General features: G+C 33.1%; 2 protein-coding genes across 5 annotated transcripts; one reads left to right on the forward strand and one right to left on the reverse strand.

Annotated features, from left to right (window-relative positions):
- The first annotated feature begins 3274 nt into the window (after nucleotides 1-3274).
- Nucleotides 3275-16611, forward strand: LOC141659453 (uncharacterized). 4 transcript variants are annotated; one of them, XM_074466327.1, is made up of 11 exons: nucleotides 3275-5241; nucleotides 5438-5677; nucleotides 7872-8001; nucleotides 8783-8935; nucleotides 9083-9327; nucleotides 9416-9482; nucleotides 13098-13304; nucleotides 13752-13984; nucleotides 15303-15381; nucleotides 15462-15599; nucleotides 15763-16611. In XM_074466327.1, the coding sequence occupies exons 1-11, from the start codon at nucleotides 3554-3556 to the stop codon at nucleotides 15970-15972; spliced, it is 3390 nt and encodes a 1129-aa protein (XP_074322428.1). In that variant the 5' UTR covers nucleotides 3275-3553; the 3' UTR covers nucleotides 15973-16611. The 4 variants fall into 4 exon arrangements, 3 of the variants coding, with proteins under 3 accessions (XP_074322428.1, XP_074322429.1, XP_074322431.1); XR_012549774.1 differs by lacking the exons at nucleotides 15303-15381; nucleotides 15462-15599; nucleotides 15763-16611 and adding an exon at nucleotides 13383-13498 and having other exon boundaries at nucleotides 13752-13888; XM_074466328.1 differs by lacking the exons at nucleotides 15303-15381; nucleotides 15462-15599; nucleotides 15763-16611 and adding an exon at nucleotides 13383-13467 and having other exon boundaries at nucleotides 13752-13886.
- Nucleotides 16612-17423: 812 nt separating this feature from the next.
- Nucleotides 17424-25019, reverse strand: LOC141659454 (uncharacterized). Its single transcript, XM_074466331.1, has 14 exons — nucleotides 24713-25019; nucleotides 23488-23585; nucleotides 22976-23058; nucleotides 22723-22849; nucleotides 22207-22270; nucleotides 20574-20671; nucleotides 20404-20488; nucleotides 19303-19426; nucleotides 18761-18862; nucleotides 18593-18657; nucleotides 18156-18237; nucleotides 17991-18070; nucleotides 17797-17896; nucleotides 17424-17705 (listed from the first exon to the last, which is right to left on the reverse strand). The coding sequence occupies exons 1-13, from the start codon at nucleotides 24937-24939 to the stop codon at nucleotides 17839-17841; spliced, it is 1293 nt and encodes a 430-aa protein (XP_074322432.1). The 5' UTR covers nucleotides 24940-25019; the 3' UTR covers nucleotides 17424-17705; nucleotides 17797-17838.
- Nucleotides 25020-25658: the final 639 nt, after the last annotated feature.

Consider the following 25658-nt stretch of genomic DNA (forward strand, 5'->3'; position numbering starts at 1 on the left):
AATAGAATCGCTTATATATAAATAATCTATATTGATATTATATATTTAGATAAGTTCGAATTATAATAAGTAAATGCATTTTAGAAATTGGCTCATTGTTAAAAAAATACTCGAAATTTGATTACATGAGCCGGCCGAAAAACATCGTCACATTCTATATTTAGTAAATTTAAATTACAAACTCGGCGAGAATATCTTACCAATAATGTGAATTTTTTTAATATCTTATGTTAATATAAATTAATGTGTTTGAGATCTTTATAGAATTAAGTCAATTGATTATTTATATTAAAATTAATAACTTCACTGATGACGCATTATTATTTTTGGAATTTCTCCCAATTTTAAGAATATTTGAAATTTGAAATGAGATCTCACTAGATTTGTTAAAACTACGATGATTAAATCGATTTATTTTTCATTTTTCACTTTAAAAAACTAACTTTTTAAAAAGAATTCTTTTAGATCAATAATATTCATTGATCAAGATAACATTGTACAAATAATATGAATTATTTTAATATTTTGAATTATTCAAATAAAAGTTATATCTATAATATATTGTAGCATTTGATTCAATGCATTTTATATTATTTAAGGAACAAAACATATATTGTTCAATAATTTGAAGGAATTAACCAGTTCAACTGATATTTATAAAACTTTATCGATGTGACAACCCGGATCAAATTCCTAGTCTTTTTCGAAAACCGGGTTAAGTCCCGATTCCGAGTCCGAAATAACTCGAAGCATACTGTCCCGAGTACAACCAACTTGGGTTACGACAAGCCCACCACAGACCCCCAAAAGATCATGATTTGTTGGTGCATATAGTAGTAGTCTTTTGCTTTATAAACTGAACAGAAGTCTCAAATCTCCTCGATGTGAGACTGGGGTGTTACAATTGAACTGATTTTTTTTTATTTTAGAAGAATAGTATAAAATGTTATCAAATTATTATATGAAGAAATATTAGAGTCGTAATAAAATAAACTTAAAAATAGTTTAAATAACGATATAAATACAATTTTTCTTTCGAATTCTTGAAAAAAATCATGAATATCAATAATAAATCTTAAAAATATATAATTCATTTTTATGTTACAACCATGATTGATACCCGGTTGCGTAAAAAATAGATATGGATTGTTTGTCAGTGATAATGTCAATATCATATATAAATTATAGCAATTTATTTATTATATAATTTTAATTTTTGAATAATTATAATTCATTTTATTTAAGTAATCAATTATCTCACTAGATGTTAATAATGATTATACATGTAATAAATAAGACATTTAACATATAAATAATTGAAACCATCATAATTTACTAAGAGATGTAACATACAATAATTTACATGCCAACACACACACGTACATATAACTTAATTTTACTCTGTTAACAGTAGTGTAAATAAAAATTTAACATTTTCCCATACATACATACGTTGAATTTCAAAAACTAATATTTTTCATTAAAATCAACTTTAATATTAACAATAATGTAAATTTTACATTATTGTATATTATGATTACAAATTATTCTGACTTCAGTTATGCATTTTTTATCTTTTTAAATTGAGTAAACTAATTGTAAGTTAGTAGTGAACTCAGTAATAATATAGAGCAGTACATATAGTTTATTTAAATAAAATTCAAGATTTTGGTCAACTCTGCATTCAACATATATGTTAATTTGTAGTTTTTTATTTGTAAACATACTAACGGCATTCTACAGATTAAGTTTAATCGTTTCGTTTTAAACGTACACTTACTACCTTGTTTATATTCATTCATTAAATATAAAATAACCGGTAAGAAAAAATATAATATAATAATAGTTGAGGGGATATTCACTCATAAGAGTGAGGAAGCATTCGAATCTCCTAATGTTATAGATGAGAACATGAAACTTGTTGGAGAGAAATTTTATCTCCTTTTCTTCAAAATTTGACTCAAGAGCCTACTATATAAAGATATTATTGGAGTTTCTCTACAAACATTATAATTGCATGATGCATAAAAAAACTCTAGAATATGACCCGTGCCTCGCACGGGTTATTATGCTAGTTATTATATTAAATACGAAACTTTACGGTTCTTCCTTCAATTACACAATTGCCCTTTCTTAAAAAAAATTAATATTATACTCAATTGCCTTTACTTAATTAATATCTAACCAATTACATTTATAATTAAATACGTTGTCTTTTTATTTTCAACAACGAAAACAACTCTTTCTCTACAAATATTTTAGACACTTCTTTTTAATCTATGTCTTTTTAAGTTAAATATGTTGTCTTTTTTTATTTTCTCCAAATAAAACCAATTTGTCTCTAAAAATATTATGGATAATTCTTTTTAATATATGCTGATTATTTATATATCAATCTATCTATCTTCTATACTATTATATTAAATTAAAGACGAAACATTAAAAGTTTGGTTGTTAGTCCTTAGTCAATCAATCTAGAGCCGTCAGATTAAATTGATGAGAATCGTTTGATATAATATTAAATATAATTATTCAAGTGATATAAGATCGAATCCTACAAGAAATATATTATTAAAATTATAATTTATAATGATAAAAACGACCGTGCATCACACATGTTATATCTATCTTACATACTATAATAACCGAAATGGGGTATAATTTGTAATTTGGTTGACCCCTCATTTTGGTTATCCCTTTACATCACGACCGTCGGATCTTCTTCATCAAATAATGAGAGCCGTTAGATCCACATAATAAAAAAAATACACTCCACAAGTTCTTAGGTTCGAACCCCGTCAATAACAAACATTTATATTATTATTTATAAAAATACATATAAGTTGTCAGATTCGAATTCCGTTAACAACAAACATGTATATTATTTATAAATATAAATATAAGTTTTCAGATTCGAATATCACTCACCAACAACAAACATTTACATTATTATTTATGAATAAGATCTCATCAATCATATACGATTTATACTATTTAAACCTAACTTGAAATTATAATTATATAATTATAATTTAGTATTTAATTATTTATATAAAATTTTAATAAAATTATATAAATTTTAACCAAGACCTGTGCATCACACGGGACGTAAGCTAGTACTAGTAATAGTAAGAATATAATATTAAAATATAGATTTTATATAGTAAATTGTTTTAGTTCCCAACAAAAATTTCCAAAAATTTCCCGAAAAAATAATTTGTTACATAATATATAGCAAACTTTGTAAATATATAACTGGATCCGCATACATAAATATGGCAAAATTGTGACACATTGTAGCCCCCTCCTCTCTCTCTCTCGTATTCTTAGCTCAGAAGTATAGATCAACCTTACTGCTTCTCGCCAATCACAATCAAAACGCACAACTCAAGCCGATTCAATCATCTCCAAACCCTAATTACAACGGTCAGATTTTCTGTTATTTCTCTCTATTACTCTCTGCTTTATTTTATTTTTTAATTTTTCGAGTTTAATAGACACACACACACACAAAATTAGCTAAGCAATCGAAATTAACAATTGAAATTATGAAATGAATTCGAATTCTAAATCTAGATCTCGATATATTAAGATTAGAAAGCACACACCAGCTCCGTCACACAACGCTGCTTTACCTAATCCCGGTTTTAATCGGTTTTCGCAATTTACGGAAATGAGAAGCGGTAGTAGCAGTAGTGGTAGTAGTAGTTTGAATCCGCCATTCGTGTTCGGTGCTAGTGGTAATGCTAGTGGTATAAATCACGATACGCTTGTTGATAATATTAGGAGTATGGATATTTCGGATAAAATTAGGAATATGAATGTTTCGGATGGGAGTAATGCTAGTGGCAGTAATAGTGGTTTAGTTATGGAACTTCCGGATCAGATAAGTAAATTGAATATTGGAGAGACCGGTGGTGATGTTGGTGGAGGAGGTTTGAAATTTGGTGGTTTGAGGGATACGAGCGGTAATGTACTTCCGGATATGTTTAATAAGTTGAATATTAAGGAGTCTGTGGTGTCGGATCGAGGTGATGCTGGTTTTGGGAGTAAGAGTGAAGCGGTTTATAATGTGGCGTTCTCGTCTCCGGGAGTTAAATTACGACCGGTTATGAATCCTTTGAGTGCTTCTGAGGGTGTGGGGAATGTTTTTAATCAACGAGATGAAATGAGGACACCGTATGTAGAGTTTAAAACTCCGAACCTGAAAGAGTATTTAGTTTCGGGGTTAGATAGGAACCGGGAGCCGAGAGGGGTTGTTACGAAAGAAGCTAAGTTGAAAAAGAAGAAGAGGAATGTGAGGAAGCCTAATGCGGGTCATTTGATGCGTGGTGAAGAATTTGTTTCGGGGAAGCCCAATGCAGGTCATTTGATGCGTGATGAAGAATTTGTTTTCGGAGAAGTTAGTTCTCGTGAAAATTGTGACTCTTCTGAAGCATACTCGCCGATGGACGTCTCTCCGTATCAAGAAACAGTAGCTGAAGTTAATCAGTCAAGAGAAACTTCCGTGACATTAGATGAGGTTATATATCCCGATGACAGTTGCGGGTCGAGTGAATCACATCCACCAGTCTCAACTAATGCAATCGATGAAGATCTGGCTGATGCAACAAATCGGTTGAATATCAATAAAAGTGATACACATTATACAGGCTTTGGGTACGAAGCTGGTACAGATTGTTGTGATAAAGGGTTTGTCGCCGAAGTTCCATCGGAGGAGTCCGTTTCAGGAGCCGAGACCGAGAGTTTTAAGTCTGCGGCTGAACAGTTGGAATATAGCAGTGATACCTTTGTTACTGCAGGTGAGACTGAAATCAGTTCATGTTCATCATTGGAGAGGCAGGATAATGATGGAAAGACACAATTTAATTTTTCATCAAGTATCGAAGATACTGGAAGCAGCAGCTTCACCTTTGCTGCATCTTCCTCTAATCAAGCTCCAGTATCTGCTGATACACGCCACTACAAAAAGAAACATAAATTGAAAGTAGGCGGTACTGCTCATAGTTCGTTCCTAAATGATAAAGTTCCTCTTGAATCGTCCACTTCACCATTTTTCCCATTTTCCGGAACATCTTCCATTCCATCCCCTAGACAGGGTCGGAAGGGTGATGAATCTAAGTTATTTGGCAAAGGTGAAATAAAGTTTGAACCAGTTAAAGATCAGGAGGTGAGGCAAGTAGGTTTCTCTTCTGGTACGAGCATCGCAGCACAGGAAGCCTGTGAGAAGTGGCGCTTAAGGTTTAATATCTTCCTGATAAAAGCTTATATTTTTCTGTCGGATTTTAGTTTCATGGTCTTGTGTAATTATTCTTTATATTTGTCAAATCTAAATAGTCAGTTATGTAATTACTGGTCGCAGTAAGTTTCCTATACATGTCATCGTAGACATCAATAATATGTCTTGGTAACCAGTGCTGATCTCTTTGTATTTTAGGGGAAACCAAGCATATGCAAGTGGCGATTTTTTGAAGGCAGAAGAGTGTTACACAAAAGGCGTGAACTGTGTGTCAAGAAGTGAGACATCTAAAAGTTGTATTAATGCATTGGTGCTTTGCTATAGCAACCGTGCAGCAACACTTATGTGTTCCGGAAGAATGAGAGAAGCACTGCAAGACTGTATGCTTGCTGCTGACCTAGATCCCAGCTTTCTTAGGGTGCAACTTCGAGCTGCAAAGTAAATTTTTCTTTCTATAGTTAATTATCTGCCGGGTTTCTGATTATCTGACATGAATTGAAGTTATTAATGTCTTTATTATATAACCAAAATGGCCTTCTGTGGGTAATTATAAGTTACTAGCCAAAAACACAGCTGCGCAAGGCTGTCTTATATTTATTTTGATAATAGTTGTTTAATTAGTTTCAAATTATTATTATAATAAAGTTTCTGAATATTTCGTCTTATCTGTCCTTATGTACACTCCTGTAAATATGTAATTTGTAATTTTGTATAGAATCTACAAGACAACCAAATATGTTTTGTCATAAAGTTGAAATAGACTTAAATGTACAAATTATTTTCAAGGAACTGAGATAGTTTGGAATTGGAAAACATTTCTCAGAATATTTGATTTCATTCACATTTGTCATAAAATATAGTATATATGTATATACATGTATTATTTACATTATTATCTTCTTTACGTTGTTGAGCGTTATGAAGGCTATATGTCTGTACTCTATAAGGTGTTTTTCTAAGGAATAGTGTTAATGGCTACTGTGTTTATGTGAGGAAGTTAAATTAGAATTCTCTGGTAAAGTTTCATTGTACCATAATGAAGTAAAATTATAACTGACCAAACTGTCTACCTTGACCTAATTATTATATTACATTAAGCTTATATATATTTACGATGATGATAAATATGCAAATTCTGCAAGGATTTGTGTATGAGAACTGTGTTCCCCCCATTTCACATGTATAAGTATAGATTGTGTTTCGAAAAATGTAAACACTATCTTCTGATTGGACTTAATAGATTTTTTAATTTAAGCTATACTGGTAGTAACTTTTGCAAAATTTGAAGTCAGTAGGGAATTACTGAATTAGCAATGGTTTTTGCTTACATGAACTCCTAGACCTTTCCACTTGGTACGGCCTCTGTATGATGCATATCAGTCTAATATTTAGCATGTGTAAATATTACTATAATAATTGCTACATATTTAAAAAGCACGATATCGACATTATCCCTTTTTTGAAGACTTACTTGAACACTTTGTCCCTTTTGCATAGTTCATGACATCTTAAAAATTGTAGGTCCATTTTTGTCAATCTATCCGTTATTATTTTGCACTGTTTATCTGTTAGATGTCATGAAAGGCTTAGTAGTTTGCTGTGGCTTGTGTGATTAGAATTTAGATCTATGTCATGTCTTGGTATGTGGTACATTAAGGACACAGTAACATATGTAGTTTTTTAGGGTATGTTTAGTTGGTACTTGGTACTCTATTTGGTGTCGTAATATGCTACAAGACAACCTAGAAGATGAAATTTAATATTAAATGGAGCAAACTAACACACACACACAGACACACACTATTATATGTTAATTAAAACATGTAATAGGCACATGTAAATCAGTAAAGTACATGTAGATGTTAGCTTAGCAGTAAAAAATACGTCTGGTATGCACTAGGTTATAGTGGTCTGTGCTCCATGCCTGCATGCAGTTACAATACTGAATTTTGTGATTACAATAAAATGAATCTATGTTGGTTTCACGTGATATATAGTGTGTTTACGCTAGATTACTATAGTATCATGTTTGGGTAGTGAGTATGCAAGTGGTGTACACATTTTATGAGGTTAAAAAAGTATATCTAACTTTAAAATTGTGTTATCTGTATGGACTTCCCCCAGTGCAAGCTATGAAACTATGGACTGCTCTAAAAAATAAGTATATTATGGACTGCTTTTAAAATTTAGGCCATGAAACAATGAAACTGGATAAGACGATTCTACTAAAAGGTCTAGGGTCAAAGCTCTCTTTGAAGGAATGCAGCTGCTAGGTAACTAGGAATGCAAATCAATTAATAATGTTTGGCGGGAAAAGTAGAATTACTCTGTAAAGGAAGCTAAATGCAGAGGGCTGGAAAGACATTTGCTCTTAAGGATTTCAGTTTCTTGTTCTGAGTTTGTTGAGTATAACTGCTGCGCTCTTTTACAATTTGGATGATGTCATAAGATCTATTTGTAGAGGGAAATCTACCAGTACTCTCCTATTAATATACAAAGCTTGTGTATTAATTATATTATATTATATTATGACATGATTACATATGTATCAATTATATTATAACATGATTATTTACAGTTGGATAAATTTATGTGCCAGCAGTAGTAACTAACTTCTGGATTTTTTTTGTAGCTGTTATCTAGCCTTAGGGGAAGCAGATATTGCATCGGTTCATTTTATAAAATGCCTGCAGGCAGGAAGTGGTGCTTTCCTGGACACTAAACATCTAGCAGAAGCATCCGAGGGAATGGATAAAGCAAAGGTATATCTATCAGTAATTTCCTAATCAGCAAGTTTCTTGTTGCTGTTTTATGCCTTTATTTTATATTATTCTGCAGTTTGTTATATAATATCGGTCAGAGCTTCTTAAATTTTTTATAGCAAGATAGAAATGTTATTTTTGACTGAATATTTTGCATGTAATTGTAAACTCCATTTGGCATTTAGGCAACTTAAAGATTCTCAGGGTGTATGTTAATTTAGTTGGGACAAGGGTGCTGATTTGCGGAATTAGTGGGGTTCTTTTTTTTTTGGTGGGGCTGGGGGGGGGTTGGGACTTGGGAAGAATCTGAAGTGGCCAAGTGGGTTTTTAACAAGCAAGGTAATTTATGATTCAAATCATATTTCTCAGCATGTTATAGCTTCTAAGTTAAAATCTACATCCAAAAAAAAATTTAAAAAATTGTAGTTACATCTAGCAAATTTTTGGATCCTGAATTTCAGCAGTTTATTCTTTTGTACTATCTCAGTTATTAGGTTGATTAGACACCACAAACTTCAGACTTTTGCTATTACTAATTAAGTTTTCCTGAAGTTGATGCTTGATATACACTCTTGTTCAGATGTGATCTTGTGTTTTGTCTTTTCTTCTGTAGTTCCTTTCAGGTGTTAATTTTGTTAATAAATTTGAGTTACTTTATCATTATTATGGATTTCTGTTACATTTTGATGTTAACGTGACTGAAAATATTTCTTTGTTTAACTTCCCTGAAAATATTAACAAAGAGTTTGTTCTAGTGATTTTGAACTTATTTCTATATCAGAAAATATTGGAGTGCATGAAGCAATCTGCTGACCTTTTGCAACAAGGGACTGCTGTTTATGCTGAGCATGCCTTGGCGAGAATTGAAGAAGCTCTGACAATAAGTTCTTTCTCTGAAAAGCTGCAGGAATTGAAAGCAAATGTTCTTTTCATGGTTTGTTGTCATCTGACCATGCTTATAAACTTTAATAAAATTATCTATGTACTGTATGCAAGTCGCCATTTGTACGAGCAAGCAAATATGTGATAGTTCCACATATTCCGCTTATATAATGGTGATGTCCTTTTTGTTTCTCTTCAGCTGCGAAGATATGATGAGGTGATTCTGTTTTGTGAGAAGACCATGGATTCCGCAAAGATTAACTGCTCCGTAGTTGGTCGTGATAACAGGCTAAATAATGGGGATGATCCTGAAGTAAGAGCAAGCTGTTCCTTTAGGCTTTGGCGGTGGAACTTCATAGCTAAGTCTTACTTCTATTTAGGAAAGATGGACGAAGCTCTTGATTTTGTTAAGAAACAAGAGGAATCTGTGCTAATCACAGAAAGGTAGAACATATCTAATATACTTGTACTGAATCGCTTTGTAGTTTTTTGTCTGGTTAACCGGTATTATGTATCAATATAAACATTGCAGGAACGACAAATCTATGGATTCAGTGATACCATTAGCTTGCACTATACGAGATCTGTTGCGTTTTAAGGTGTGCCCATTTTGTCTCTCAAGTTTGAGTGTTTGACAATTGTTTTGAATTTTGTTATGTGCTTTGTTAGTTGATTATATTATGATAAGCATCTGTATTTCTGTCGGTGGGTGTACATGTGTGTATGTCAATATCTACTTGTATGTATGATCAATACCTCTATGGCTCTGTGTGGGTCTATACAGAAAATTCCTGTTGTATGTTCTTCTATGGGCGTACGGACCTATTACTGCACTAGGCCCCTTCCCTGTATGGTCGCACATTTTTCTGTTCATCCAAACTCAGTAAGAGTAATAACAGAAATAAATTAGCAAGTCCTTCAAAGTGACTGATATGGGAGAATAAAGAAAGGAAACTAAATTGTGTCGGGACTACCCTACCTCTAGTTTGTTGAGACTTCATTTTGTAGAAAAAAATATAAGTCAAATGGAAGTAGCAATACCAGGAGATTAAACCACAGCACAATTCTACCCCAATAGGTTTCCAACTGCAGAATGATGCAGCACAAAATATTAAACAGATACTAAGCAATAAATTATAATCAAATCTGAATAGTACGTAGGGATTACACCATTAGAGGAGGGATCAAGTGGTAACTATTTTATATGGGTAACCGAGTAACTAAATGTTAGCCATTAGATTTATTTTACGGGAGGGGTTCAGATATTGACACATACACAACACCATTGACACGTACAAAACACCAAGTAATGTATAAAAAACTGCCTGACGGTGAGAGTAGCAGTTCCTATTTTTTAATTATTTCTGTTTTACATGTTTTTCCTCCCCATGTAACATGTTGAATTTAAATGTTATGTAATGGTATAAATCATTTGTAAATATAATATGCTACATATTTTTAGGGTTTTTAATATTGAATTCCTTTTATTATTTATAAATATAATTTAAATCTAAGGTACCCAATTTCTAGAAAAAGAAATACTGGATATGCAAATAAAATTAAGAAAAGAACAGAAAATTATGGTACACATAAAGGAACATAACATTGATAAAAAGGCTTAATGACCTTTTCGGTCTCAAAGTTTGCACCAGTGTACTCATAAAACCCTGAAGTTTAAAAGCTTATCTTTTCAGCCCTTGGGTATCCAAAATGTGCTTTTTTACCCTTGGACCGGGAAAAAAAACCGGGTGAAAACCGGCCGGTCTAAGGGTAAAAGGTTACGTTTTCAGTACTTTAGGGGCAAAAAGGTACAGTAATGAACAGGGGCTGATGAGTATATTGGTGCAAAGTTTGAGGTTTAAAATGTCATTAAGCCTAATAAAAAAATACAAAACACTAAAGTAAACTGTACATAAAGTTTACAGAACATAATTAACAAAAAAACAGAACACTAAAGTTTACAGAACACTCAGTAAGTTTACCGAACATGTAAAACTTTTAGGGGACATACAATAAAAAACAAAATGCAACAAAATGTTAGCCATTAGATGTATCTTATGTGAAAATAACACATGTTTAAACCATTAAAAAAATTGTTGTCATGTTATAAATAAACATACAAAAAGAGTATGATTAAAAAAATGAAAAAGACAACAAAATTTAAAGAACACAAAATAAGACGAAAAAATGGAACACGGCATAAGAATAAAAATAACCCATGTGTTCGGTAAAAATAATTACAGAACACATGTTTTTGTTTTACAGAACAAATATAAAAAAAGAGATTAAAAACAGAAACATAGCAAAGAATATACCACATAAAAAATTAAGTAATATAAAATTAGTTGCACAACACCTAAAAAAATCAAAGAACACATAAAATACATAATTTTAATAAAATATATGCAGTACACAAAAGAATCTTAAAGACACATCATGATTTTACTAAACAGACAAATTAAAGAATACAAACGAATAAAAAGTACATAAGTAAGAAACAGAAGAAAGAAACATACAAATTCCATAAATAAGAAAGAAGTTAAAAAAGTAAAGAACGTGAAATTATAAATTGTAGAAAGAAAAAAACTTAAAAACTAAAAGAAAAATACTTAACAATGTGAAGTACAGTCTACATCATAATTATATAAAGAGGATAATATACCTAATTAAATAACCTAATAGACTACGGCCCGATGACAGCTGGGCTTATTGTATAATCTACTAATTAGTAAACTATTAGCCCCCACAATATATATATATATATATATATAAATGTGTGTGTGTGTGTAAATACACTAATTTCTCGAATATATATATATATATATATATATATATATAAACTAATAAAAGACTCCTTTATTTTCGTTCCCGTTCCTCATCACAGAAGGACGAAGCTCAGTCAATATTTTTGTAAAATTGGAATTTTATCAAGCAGGTGCGAAAATAATATCATTCCCCACGAAGTATAAATATTGAATAGACCAAACCAAATCCTAATTGACTAGGCTCGTAAGAAAATGAGCTTTATTATGAACAACCTAATTCAGGAGTTAACAAGTACCCACACTATCTATATTTAAGTGTTTAGTTGTAAATATCAAACTCTCATTCCATGTCCATTTCCAATCACTCCATCTTAAAATATGCAGACATAGTAATTCGTTGTTTGGCATGCAACATGTCTAATTACAAATATTAGTATTTGAACAATACAAAGATTTGCAGAGAAATTTGACAGGAGTTTAAGCAATATATCTGTAGTAGCCAGGTGCTATGTGTTGTATAAGTCTAATGTATAAGAAGAAAATCTCATTCATTGTTCAATTTATAAATATATCATCTTAGTCCACAAAGGGCTCATTTAGAAATCTGTCTCTAGGCACACTTGTTAGTATATTTAGCCATCATTTAGATTTTATTATGACCTTTGGATATAACCTTTGGATCCCTTAAATATCATGCAATACTAAACCTTCTCAATCTTTTTCTGTCTAAAGCAAACATATTACAAATGATTCTCGAACAGAACTACTATTTCCTAGTTATTTGTTATAATTGATGCTACATCTCATTGATACATCTTGACCCAAATGTACCGCAAGAATTCTAAAAAGTTAGTGTTCTACAATATGCATCAAAAAATTTAAGTATTCTAAATTACTAAGTTACAATAATATGATGTTTTCGTCTTTGAATATTTTTTATGTTCTTGTCAAGCCAATTTTTTCTTTCTGCTAGATGTTAGTTGATGACTAGTTAAAATTCATGTCCTTCATGCAATTTTAGTCTTTTTGTTGTGGTGTCTGTTATTCTTTGTATCAACACCCCCCCAATCTTTTTTGTACTTTCAAGATCAGCTTCAGTTTTTAGGTCAATAACTAAAAGTAGCCGAGTCTAGTAAGCCGCTGTCCCCAGTAGCTACTGTTTGGGTCATGCTAGTGTCAAAGTAGTTAGTACTGTGATAAGCGGTTGGCTTTGGTGGCTGGGATGTCTTCATTGCATTTAGCATTATTAAAGGGTATATTGTATATGAAAAAAGGTCCAATCAATCGGTTAAGCTCTAAACAATTTCAAAAATGGTGCTTGCTTGTTGCTTTACTGCTTTGCTACCTTTTAGTTGTTATCTCTAGTTTAACATGTATGATGAAATATTTTCTGGGTATTTTTTGATCTTGAACTTTGTTAGAATCCTTTTAATGTTGTTTTCATTGCAGGTTTCTGGAAATGAAGCATTTCAATCCGGCCGACATGCAGAAGCTATTGAGCATTACACTGCAGCTTTATCATGCAGTGTAGAGTCACGTCCTTTTGCAGCCGTTTGTTTTTGTAATCGTGCTGCAGCATATCAAGCCCTGGGACAAATCGCATATGCTATTTCTGATTGCAGCGTAGCTATAGCACTTGATGGAAGTTATGCAAAGGTTTGTCATGTGAATCATGTTTTCGAACTTCCATACCATTTTACTGATTGTAAATTTATGCGATTCTCAATGTTGTAGGACAATTTTTATGACATTAACATTGGGATACTTTGTTGAAGGCACAATATAGTGATATTGTGTACAAACTCAGAGTTACATGTAGGTAGGGGTACAACTATTGAGCCTGTGTCTAGGTACTTTATTTTTTTAAATTAAACACTTTGACATAGGTGGATGGTGTTAAATATTTGCAAATTGAAATCTAGAAACTTAAAATTTTGAAAAATGAAGCACTCCCATAGTACATGTCATGAACACAATCAAGATGTCAAAAAATATCAAATTACTCTGTCTTTTTGTCTCAAGCAGTGAATCTGTTTTCTCAGTACGGATATCTTGTCAGTTTTATTCCCTATATATTGTTGACATTGCATAACTTATTTGCAGGCAATTTCTAGGCGGGCCACCTTGTTTGAGATGATTAGAGATTTCGGTCAAGCATCTACAGATCTTCTTAGACTTGAATCTCTTCTCAAGAGGCATGTAGAGGACAAGGTTAATCAGAGCGGACCATCTGATAGAATGAGCCGCCTTAATGAGCTAAAACAAACTCAACAACGGCTTTATATAATGGAAGAAAAAGCCAGAAAGGACATCCCATTAAATATGTACCTGATTCTGTAAGTTATTCTTGCTCTTCGTAAAAAAATGCTCAAATTTTTAATGTAATTGATCCCATTTTGCAGCGCCTATAAATTATTTCACTTTTAATTTACTGTATTGCCCAGACTCGTGTACTGGTGCCGGACATGGATGCAGACCCAAGCATCAGATTCTTAATTTTGAGAATATTAGGATCCCTGGAAGAGGATCCATAATTGGACAGGGTACCGCTGTAAAGCGACTCAGCATACAAGCTTAAATAACTGAAATAGCAACTCATCCAACCCGATATATGAAAATTTATAACATAAAATCCAAATGAATCATAAAACCTAAATTTTATATTTATGATAGACCAGAAAGAAAATATCTCTTTGATTTATATGCCAAAGGTTATACTGCTCGTATAATATTTTTAATGTTTAACTTGGACATACAAGTTTAGTATGCAAGACAATCAACCTATAATAGAAGAAGTAAATATTCAGCAGTTTCACCATAAGTGTCAATAGACAAAGTTCAAAATAGGGATAATAAGCAGGCTAGTGTGAGTACATATTTGTACAAACCTCATTGTTGCAAGTTGCTTAAATTTTTAGTTGACCTTAAGATGGTTTACTAGTAGTCCTATTGTACTGTACCTATGTTACCCCGACTCGGTAATGGGTGCGGATCCAAGTGTTAGATTCCTGGATTAAAATAATTTTTGATTCTTGCATATGGATCCGATATTATACACAGGTGCTCGGACTTGGCAAGTAAATATAAAATGTAAAGTTCTATATAAACATTATATATACACTTTTAAGAAATAGTGTCTACAACCTACATGTACGAAATTTATGGTATACCATTTAACGGATAATATTAAAACGAGTCTTCGATGGAACTTGCTTTCTAGAAACAAGTTGTCATGACACCATATATCTCATTTTGAACTAGATTGTTACAAGGTGAACTGTCGGGTTTCAGTTTGTAGGATGAGACTCGGGTGCCATACACACACCAATGTCATGTCCTTTTGACATGGGTATAAATACAAATATCAGGAGTACAAATATGAGTTTGTAGATACTCGCGTTTACCTATTTACAAGTTTGTGGACATGTGTTCCCTCTAAAGATCGCAGTTTTACTGCAAAATGTCAACCATCAGTAATGATGTAAATTTTTGCGCTAATTTTTAAGTATCTGAGCTTTGTAAATCTGTATCTGGTAACTCATTTACCATTTACCAGTTAGTAGCTTTATTCTAAATATAGAATTTTATTTTATTTCGGGCCGCTCAAAACCTATTATTTACTCTTAAAAATTGACTTCTATAATGAAAACTTAGGGGCGTAGAACGATCTGCTGCAACATCTGAGATTAAGAAGGCATATAGGAAAGCTGCACTGAGACATCACCCCGACAAGGTTTTCAGCTTATTGAATTCTACACCAGTAATTTTGCTATTATATTTGCAGCTTTCTGAAATTCTGCTGAACAAATGCAGGCTGGACAGTTTTTGACTAAAAGTGACAGTGGCGATGATAATCTTTGGAAGGAAATAGCAGATGAGGTCCACAAAGATACTGAGAGGCTTTTCAAAATGATTGGAGAGGCATATGCGGTGCTCTCGGACCCTGTCAAGGTGTGACTTATGTTTTGAGTCTTTGTGTTTTAAATTTCACACACGAGCTGTGTTTGACTAATTTTTTTTATTGATACTGGAGGTTGTTGCTTTACTAATTTTTTTGTTTATTAATTCTTAATTTCTATTCAAAACCGTGTTTGGCTTGATACTTTTTTTACAGCGGTCAAGGTTTGATCAAGAACAATATGATCAGGAAGAAGTGGTGAGAAACAGTCATAGAAAAGGGAACATGTCTGGAACAACTGCAGATGTCCATAATTATCAATTTGATAGAAGTGGAAGCAGGAGGAATTGGGAAGAAATTTTGAGGTCGTATGGAAATTCCCAGCCTTGGGGATCAGAAAGAAGTCGATCTAACAGGTACTCATGATAAGATGTTGGTCTGACATCAAGTTCAAATGGTCATTGTAATGACATCTTTAGAGAGTGGTGGTTTTATTCAAAGACGTCTAAGCGGAACAAGACATTCTACTTTCACAATTGCCAAATTGGTGTTGGTTGGTCGTAACTGATTTAAAAGCTTGCTTTAGATGTTTGTTTGAATGGTTTCCTGTGCAATCTAAAGCCAGGGAAGGCAGCTTTCCACTCCAAAATATGGTTGTGCATCTTTCAACATTTACTAGGAGTTTATTGTACCCTGTAAACTTGGTTGAAAGTTTGGAGTGACTGTGGAGATTTACAATGTCGTCACGCCAGCTGTGGAATTGTTGATTGCTTAGAGTCAGTTACATGGCTGTGGGAAAGCATGGTGCCCATGTATGCAGAACATGTGATCTCACATCTTTTAAAATGAGAAGGACATTAATGTGCCGGGTTTATAATTTTGGTAAAATATGAGTGATAATACTTTCAGAGGATGAAGATTCTAGTCCGGCGAGATGTTTTCAGAGTTGATATCTGACTGTATGATAAAAAGCTGATTTTTGGTTTGTACAGAAATTGGAAGAACATATCTAGCTCATACATTGGAAATCTTTTCAGTTATATGAAGTGTTCTTGAAGAGTAAAATTTTTCTGCAATAATATTTATATGTTATCAGCTTAATTTTTGGTTGACACTAATGTGAGAAGATGAGAAAGGAGGGAGTCCCTACAAAGTAAAAATTGGGACTCATATATGATCTGTTTAGCCGGTAAAATGTAAAATATCAATACTATTCAGCTGGTTGTTTAGGAGTGAAAGGATTAAATGGATTAGATAAAGATATTAAGAGGAAAACAAAATATAGAATGGTTGTTTATTCATTATACAGCTTTTAAAGAATTCGATGTTCCATGGAAATAGTAAACATAAAGACCTGAAAAGGGATGTTCCGTAGGGTGTTGACTCCAAATGTCACTTTTCGGGATAAAATGACTTTAATGTCATTTTAGGAAAAGATGACCCCTAATGTCATTTCAAAACAGGATCTCAGGATCCGTTTTTCTATAAATTAAAAAGGTGATTTCGCGTTTCGTTTTTTTTTTTATTTCTCTAAATGAAAAACGTAGATGCGTGTCACGTTTTTCATTTTTTTTTTGCCTTTTTAATGCTAAAACGCAGGTTGAGAAGTTTTTGTGATTAAGAAAAATGTAAGGCGAGACTCTGTTTTGTATTGACATTTGGGGCCATTTTTTAAAAAAGTGACATCTGGGGTTATTCGCCCCGCAAATAGTGATATTTGGAGCCTTTTTTCCGCCGTGAGTGCAAGAAAAGTGATGTGAGGCATTGCAGAACACACAAACACATTACAGGCATTATGACAAAACAAATAAAAATGGATCAGTTTCTGAAACTTCGAGGCATGGTGGGAATGGTTGAAGCTGCAAAAATGAACTGAATGCTACAATTTTACCTGCAGAACAGGTCTTCCATTGGCAGTAATCTGTTTTATTGAGACTATTTATAGTCTAATTTCAAATGAACAATCCAAGCATTTTCACATATATACAACTCTTAAATTGTGAGTGTTCAACTGATGTTATTCTCATTACTACATTTCTACAACAAAGTTCAGACAGCGTATTCTCTGCCGCTTCAATTTCATTGTTACTACGAAGTACTGCTGCAAAAAATCATCAGGTATCTGGTGTGCTTTAGCTATACATTTAGCTTTCGGGGGCCTGAATGTGTAAACAAAGTTGTACAGCTAGTTTAATAACATGCATTAAACCCGTTCGTGACAAAGAAATTCAAACAAAGATTGTTGTTTACCTGTGGTTTAAAATGGAGGTACATTTGAGAGGCATAACTTTACTATACATAGATTCCTAATATAACCATTGTAGGATCTTTCTCTACCATCCATGGTGCCCTGCAAAGACAGCAAATATTTGTAAGAAACTACATGAAGGAATGAATAGGTAGGATATCGAGTATCGTGGGAAGGCTGAACAGGAAGACTTTACTTGTTCATAACGAAATTGATTGTTCCTTGTGATGCACGTTGGAGAAGAACCTCCCTAGCCTCAACAGCAATTCCTTCAGGCTATATAGTGAGAGTAACAAAATGTTCACAGCATGTATTAGTGTAACTAAGCTAACATGGTAGATAACATTATTGCTTTACTTACCTCCTCTGGGAACCAAACCCCGGGTTGTGTGCTACCCTCAAGAATAGCAAGCGCAAATGCAGCTGTGGAAACTCCAACTGATCTGTAAAAAATGATTCAAAAATTTCCGCATTTACAAGGACTACCTCAAAATAGGCCAACCTTTATACATATCTATAATAACAGAACCAGCCCTATAGTATGTGCCCGAGAGCAAAAAAATACTATGTCATTAGTGACCGATAGTCTCACATGTGAAAAGTCTAATAACCAGAAAAATATTTCTAAGATAATTAAAAGATGCCCTAAATATAACATGAAACTAATGCGAGGGATAAGTATATACCTAAATGTGCTAAATATGTGAGAAATATATTGTTCACATATAAATGGCAACTAAAAGGTATATTGTGGTTTCTCGTACAACGATATTTGTGATTCTGTATGCCCAAACTTACACAGATAATTTCTTGTGACTAAATATGCCTAGTGTGTGGCGTCCATCGGAACACTCCAAATCAACCTGCCAAAAGAAAAGTTACTTGAATATATGTACTCATGCCGTTATAAAATTCCGACACAAACAGAAGTTGGCATTTAAACTAGATGCTGCTAGCACAGCTTACCCTCATTGAGACACGTTCACCTGATATCCCATCTACTATACGGACTGAAGGATCAAATAATTTCACCAATTGTTGGACTTTATTTCTGTCCCTCAAATATTCCTGAAAGGACAACCATAGTAAACATCATGCCCAGATTTTTATTTATATATCGATTTATCAGTATCGAAATTACAGAAGTGTAGGCTCACACTTGCTGCTAAACTAAAGTTTAAAGTGCGCCATAATCTTTGTATCCTGTAAACCTTTTTATCACTTGTACGAATCTAACAAAAACTACATTCTCCTATATTTACCATCTGCCATTAAATATTGCCCGTAAATTATGTACATAAAACTGTTGCAATTCCCAATTCCGAAGTATGCAAAAGGGTTTTCAGTAACAGTAACTGCAGTATTCCATTACAAATTGCAACAAATCTCTCCTACTGTTATTGTTTGTAAAATATCATGAATGATCAGTATAAGGGAATAAGATACTGAGGATTCACATTCAAGAATAAATTTGTTTAATATACATGAGATTCATTGGAGACATATACCTTAGGAAAAAGCTTTGTCATAGCAACCATTCCCCAGTTCCAGAAAAATGGTGCAGTACCAAATCGAGCACTTACAGTTGGTACTTCTAATATTTCGTGAGTGCTCCTTACTTCTGGCAAGTTCCTGGAGAGAGTAAAAATGTTAAAGAGAGACTGATATAGGCAGAAACATAAATGCATACATCTCTACATATTTTTAACATCAAACTCATAAAGTGTTTAATTAGCAAAGCATTTTTTTTTATAAAAAAGACTGAAAATTCTGAACAGGACTCTCTATCACTGAAAAAAGTTTTCCAGACCATAACAAGGTATAGTGAAACGGCTACGGAGGTCTATGTGCCAGTTGCACTACAGCATCGACACCACATCCACTTTACAAAAATACAAATATAAAATAGGCCAGCAAGACCTCGTGCTGATTCTTCCCAGATTTACTAAAGAAATATAACTAGATTGAAGACATGCAGATGGCGAACTTTGTACACGAAGAGCGGATCACGAGGAACCCATCTTTGGAAAATAATCAACGTACTGTCCTTATCTTGTTGTCATAACTTTTTGGGAACCCAAGTATCGACTGCTAGATGAAGAATTGTCATAAAATGTAGAAAAACTACGAAAGGATAAATAATAGCAGAAAAGGATATTAATCTAATGTTCGCTTTAGGAGTTTCTAGAAATGACAGTTTTTGTCTGTAAGTATGCTGGAGGAGTTTCCAGATAGACACGATTGAGGTGGAAGTGACTACATAATTAATGGGATGAGACAATTCACAGATGTTCTTATGTAGGATATGTATTTAACATAGTTCATGCTCTAATAGCAGACTTAGTTTTATTCACAGTATTGGGTTAATAAATAAATTTTGCAGTACTTGTTGTTGATTAGAAAACTTTTCTATTACTCAACAAAGTTATTTCATCCAAGTTATATATCATCCATAAGCAGGCTAACTGAATAGTTGTCAGTTGATTTTGCTTTCGGAATTAGGTTCCTCAGGGCAATTTCTCTAAATAACAAACTTATTACAACAACGGTACTTAGAAGGAAAAAAAATCCTATGCTGCAATGAGCTCTTACTTCTAATTTAAACTTACAATAGATAGACGTCTTTCTTTCCAATCCCCTTTCCGAAGTCAATATTCAGCTTTCCAGTATACGGCTCTAATTCAATCTTTTTTCCTGGTTTAATATTTTGGTTTTATTAGTTAAACATATTCTGCAAGTAATAAAGGCATGAGGTATACAGCAAAGTCTTTATCCAGACCTTTATTAAAAGCAACAACCTCCTCTCCAAGAAGTAAAAAACTGGTGGCCAATATTGTTGGGCCAGCACCACCAGAACCCGCTGTATAATAATAGAATCTAAACCAGCAAGTATATTAGCATTGCAGTAAACAATAGTATCTTGAGGAAGATAAAGAGGGGGCGGGGGGGGGGGGGGGGAGCCCAAATTCAATTTAGCACATAACCAATAGTTCGAGCAACAATGCAGAATTCTTTTGATGCTAAGGTTTTTTTATAATCTTTCTTACTTGCATTTAAACAATAGTAGTAGTATCTTAGAAGCTATATGAGCAGGAAAATAAGTAGTGTCTCTAAAAATATAAAAGTTCACACTACAATGTTAGCAGAATCGATACTTCATTAAAAACAAAAACAACATGTAATGACTCTTATAGTGCATCAGATTACAATGAGACTGGTCTATAGAATTGTTGCTGGAGACTATACTTACACGCGGAGATGATTACGAGACTTGTTGAGCAGAAGACTCGTGCAATTTATTATTATTTTTTTGATTTAATAATATAAGAATAGTACATAATGTTGCCTTTAAACCATATAATTAACGAGCCATTGCAAAGGAGGAATGTTGCAAGTGTATCGAAAAATTCACAGTGCGAGAAGATTAGCATATGGATTGTTTTATTGTTTCTTGCAAGTGAAAATATATACCATACATGATCCTTTATGTAATCCTATTGAATTTTTCTCATACATTTTAGATCATTCAAGGTGGATCATCAAGTCCCATACACTTTGCCGGATTTCAAACCCTGCAAATGGACTAAAGAGTGATGAAGTTTAGTCCATATTGTATTGTAAACTAGAAGAAATAGACCTATCCTGAACATCATTTCGCAAACAAACATAGCATGCATCTGATGATGATGTCTTCTAAGATCTGACATAGCTTATTTACCAGACATTGCAATTATGAGTTAATTGTAACTTTTTTACCCATTCTCAAATGTTCAGAACAATGTATTATTTTACATTATCTACAAATCTTCATTCCAGGGATGAACTGGTTTTTCTTTAAGATATATTTATTAGAAATATACCATATATCACCTTAACATTCTTTTGCTTTCCATAGAAAACGCTCATAAAGTAGAAACTACGAATATTTGATTAAATTGGGGACCAGTCTGATTTGGAAATCCAATTGATTTTAAGTAAGATAAAAAGAATTAAAAAATATAATGTGACGAGGTTAACAAAATAAGACCGCTTTCAGTGCTAGGTGTCCTATAAACAAAGATAGTCCATCCGTCCCACCCAATTCTTTATCCACATTTTTTTTATCCTCCGTGCCCAACCAATAAATAAAGAAAATGGACTTGGCAAAAAATATAAGATATGGGTGTACGGGAAGGAGTATTTAACATAATAGCGAAAACTAGTTCAAAGTTTCATAGTCTAAGTTTAATAACTATGTACAAAACTGAATCAAATTAAGTCACTCAGTACAAACACCAATCATAATGTCTTGAATTATGAGTATATATAAAAACTTTGTGCCACCTACAATTGCTGGAGGAATTTATACAATTCCAAAAGTGCTACTGAATAATGCCGATCATAGAACACATTCAAGTAGTACAAGACAATACCTCAGCCTCTGAGGCTCTCCCTTGTTTTCACTTCTTGCAGCACGAACTAACTCTGCTGCCATCACTGTCACATATTGATAGACAAACTGTCACATAATGATAGACAAAGCACAGTCGACATTTAAGAGTTGCATGAAAAAAGAATTCTATGTTGTAGTTCCCACACATTTGACAAAATTTTCTACTTAGTAGTCCAAATAATTGGAAACTGTGAATGTCTGTAGAACTGTAAGTGACAATCTCAAGTGGTAAAAATATCCTTTAGGACCTTTATCAAGTGACGGCTGAAGCACTAGCACTACTTTTCTACTTTATTCTGTCGGTTTGGACAGTGAGCTGCAAAAAAGATGCAAATACTGTAACAGTACATATAAATTTTAACAAGTAGCCTTGACGCTATGTCACCAGGTCACTCAGTCACAAAGTGCAAGCAATAGTTGTCCTAAAGCAGGACTATATGCTTATTTTAGTTATTCTGTTTTGTTTAACAAATGATTATTAAAATTAGAACAGTACCGTTGCTCACTCCTGGATAGATTCCTGCAGTTGTTATTGCTGGAATATTGGCCGCAATCGCTTTATCCATATATGATTTTGCACGAAATGCATAGCTTGTGTCATCACATACATCCATATATGCTGTCTGTCAGCGGCAAAATATTTCTTATGTTATAATTTTTTAGCGGGCCAACCAGAATGCATAGCAGAGTCTTGGAAAATTGAACTGAAAAAGGAAAAGAGACATCTGTGCTTATTACCTTGTTCTCACCTTTGTCCGTATAGCAGCCTCCAGCACACTACACCTTTCCGCCTGTTGGAATGGCCCTGCAGTATGTACTACAAGATCCACATCTACAAGAGAAACACCTTGTAGTAAATTACCAAATTTTCAGCAAAATAATTTCTTACCTAGTAATAATTTGACCAATTGTATCTCCAGTACCCTAAAGTCTATCTTTGCATCTCTAAACCTAGTGTTTGCTCAGTCGTACCTGAATGCTCTAGCACCTTTTAAATCTAACTAATTTGCTATCCTCACAAGTACAAAACCCATAGCACAACAGGTGTTAAAATTTGGATAAATTTAGACAAAATAGATGCTGGAGGTAAAAATGAGCAAAAAGTAACAGACATTAGGGTACAAAAAATATATCAACCTATGCTTAAAGTATCCTTAAATAAATAAAATGTAGAGTTGTGCGAGAATATCACGAAATGTGTGTAAAATTTCAAAATTTGAATGAATGGACCACGTCAAGCTTTTTGTGGAGAAGCACCAACCACTTAAAATTGCTTCCAATGATTCCGTATTATCAATGTTCACTTGAGCAAATTCTGAGTTGACTCCCAATGTAGCCACCATAGACTCCCCTTTTTCCCTGTCGTAAAACAACAAGTAGAACATTTATAACGTGCGACAAAGCAATCTGATAGGAAAAATATAGACAGTATGACCAAAATGTTATTTGCTATTGGCCTACACCTATATATCTTAACTCAAAGAGTGAGAAATTGCCTTGCAGGCTTACACTGATTAACCAATCAACAAAAGATACAAATCAGAAAAATACAACACAAGAAAACATATATGATATACCATAACAGTTTAAAATGGAAACTCAAAGGGAAGTTAAAACCATTAATCCACTAATATGAATGTCATAAAATAATGGCTTCAATTAATCTTTGACACAATAAGCTAACTTTCACTGATTTTTTCCCCTGTTGTATTACTTTCCACACAACTCTCTAAATTGCATACTACTCCCATGATCTTGATTAGTTTGGTTGGACCGGACCTCTTACACCCGCACTCATCAGGCAACTTAAGTTTATTATGACATAACTACTATCTTCTTTAGCCCAAATAGTCATACCACAAAACAATACTTCCTACTAAAAGGCACACCTTGATTATCTTTTTACTCATCATAAAAAAAAAATCATCAATTCGATCTTGTACAGAAATTCAGGACATACTCTAACCCCCAACCCCCTTGTGAAACCAACATGTCGTATCCCAATAAACAATACAATACTAGAATTGGCATAAAAAGCATAATTTATCAGGTTACTACCTCTCCTAGTCCTAAAATTGCAAGGTCGGTTTAAGGAGGGCCTAATATGATTATACTACATCTTTAATACCCCTTGCTAAAAATCCCATTTATATAGGTCTGAATAGTGGAGATCAATAGATGACATTCTCCCATTTTTGGGTAAACCATAGTGCCTAATTTCTTAGAAACTTGATCTCTCTCTCTCTCTCCCATCTCTCTCTCCCTCCCATCTCTCTCTCTCTCCCCCTCTCCCATCTCTCCCTATATCTCTCTCTCAAATTTAAGTGCAAGAAGGGTAGAAAGGAATTAAAATCGAAACTCGAAACCTCTCCGAAACAAAAATCTCTCCAATACCACCCTAAGAACCAACTCAAGCAGCTCAACAGAATCTTTAAAACACACACAAACTCAAGAAAGTTGACAGAAATGAGGTAAGAAAAAGTTACTTGTTGCGGCCACCAAGAAGAAGCTGAAGATTAGGAGACAACTTAGAAAGAGCAATAGCAGTAGACCCTCCAACTCTACCAGTAGCACCAAGTATCAACACTCTTGACTTCAGTTCTTTAAGCTTATTGTCTCCAACACCACTCTTTGTTTCTTTATTACCAACTACTTGTGTTGTTGCAGGAGGAGTTGTTAGACTGCTTCTGATGCTCATGCTTAACAAAGCCATCCTCTCTCTCTCTCTCTCTCTCTCTCTCTCTCTCTCTCTTCTTTCCTCTCTCTACATTTGTTCATTGTGTGTATATATATGTATGTAATATCCAGTGGAGTATGGCTTGAGGTGATGCTTCAGACAACAACGCACGTTTGATTATAGATAGGGTCGACATTAAGGATTAACTAAAAAAAGATAAAATATTACTTTTTTAATTTATTAATAATAATAAAATAAGATATGTTAAATATTTTTACCAAATCGAACACTTATGTGTTCATGTTTTGACTCCTTAAAATATTATCAAACTCGAAAGTCAAAAAATTTGTTCCTCTATCAACCTATTAAGTGAAAAAATATTTCACAACCAAACAAACATGTTCACGAATAATTCGCGAACTATAAATATTGATTATAAATTCTTGAACAACTCTGCTCACGGTTTACAAATATTTCAGGAGTTCACTTGTTTTTATAATAAATGTTTTAAAAAAATCTACGAGCCAATTTAATACATTTAAGTTTTAATATTTGATTTTGAATAAAATGTAATATTTTTATTTAAATAATGATATACTCTTCGAATACATGAACTTATGTAAAAAATTATATATTATTGTTTAGCACGCATTACAAAATTATTGTATATTTATTATTTAGCATGCTTTACAAATTAAATCCAATATATAAAAAAATATTAATTAATTTAACAAAAAATAATAAATGGATCGTAG

Source organism: Apium graveolens, chromosome 5 (assembly GCF_009905375.1).
Source record: "Apium graveolens cultivar Ventura chromosome 5, ASM990537v1, whole genome shotgun sequence".
Lineage (NCBI taxonomy): Eukaryota > Viridiplantae > Streptophyta > Magnoliopsida > Apiales > Apiaceae > Apium > Apium graveolens.

Bases quoted from the DNA above. Each gene is read 5' to 3' on its own strand.
- LOC141659453 (XM_074466327.1), top strand. From the start codon at position 3,554: ATGAATTCGAATTCTAAATCTAGATCTCGATATATTAAGATTAGAAAG. The intron at 8,936-9,082 runs GTTTGTTGTCAT...GTTTCTCTTCAG, and splicing joins AAGCAAATGTTCTTTTCATG to CTGCGAAGATATGATGAGGT. The intron at 9,328-9,415 runs GTAGAACATATC...TAAACATTGCAG, and splicing joins TCTGTGCTAATCACAGAAAG to GAACGACAAATCTATGGATT.
- LOC141659454 (XM_074466331.1), bottom strand. From the start codon at position 24,939: ATGGCTTTGTTAAGCATGAGCATCAGAAGCAGTCTAACAACTCCTCCT. The intron at 22,850-22,975 runs GTGAGAACAAGG...TGCCGCTGACAG, and splicing joins AGGCTGCTATACGGACAAAG to ACAGCATATATGGATGTATG. The intron at 20,672-22,206 runs GTATTGTCTTGT...TTGCTGGTTTAG, and splicing joins GGAGAGCCTCAGAGGCTGAG to ATTCTATTATTATACAGCGG.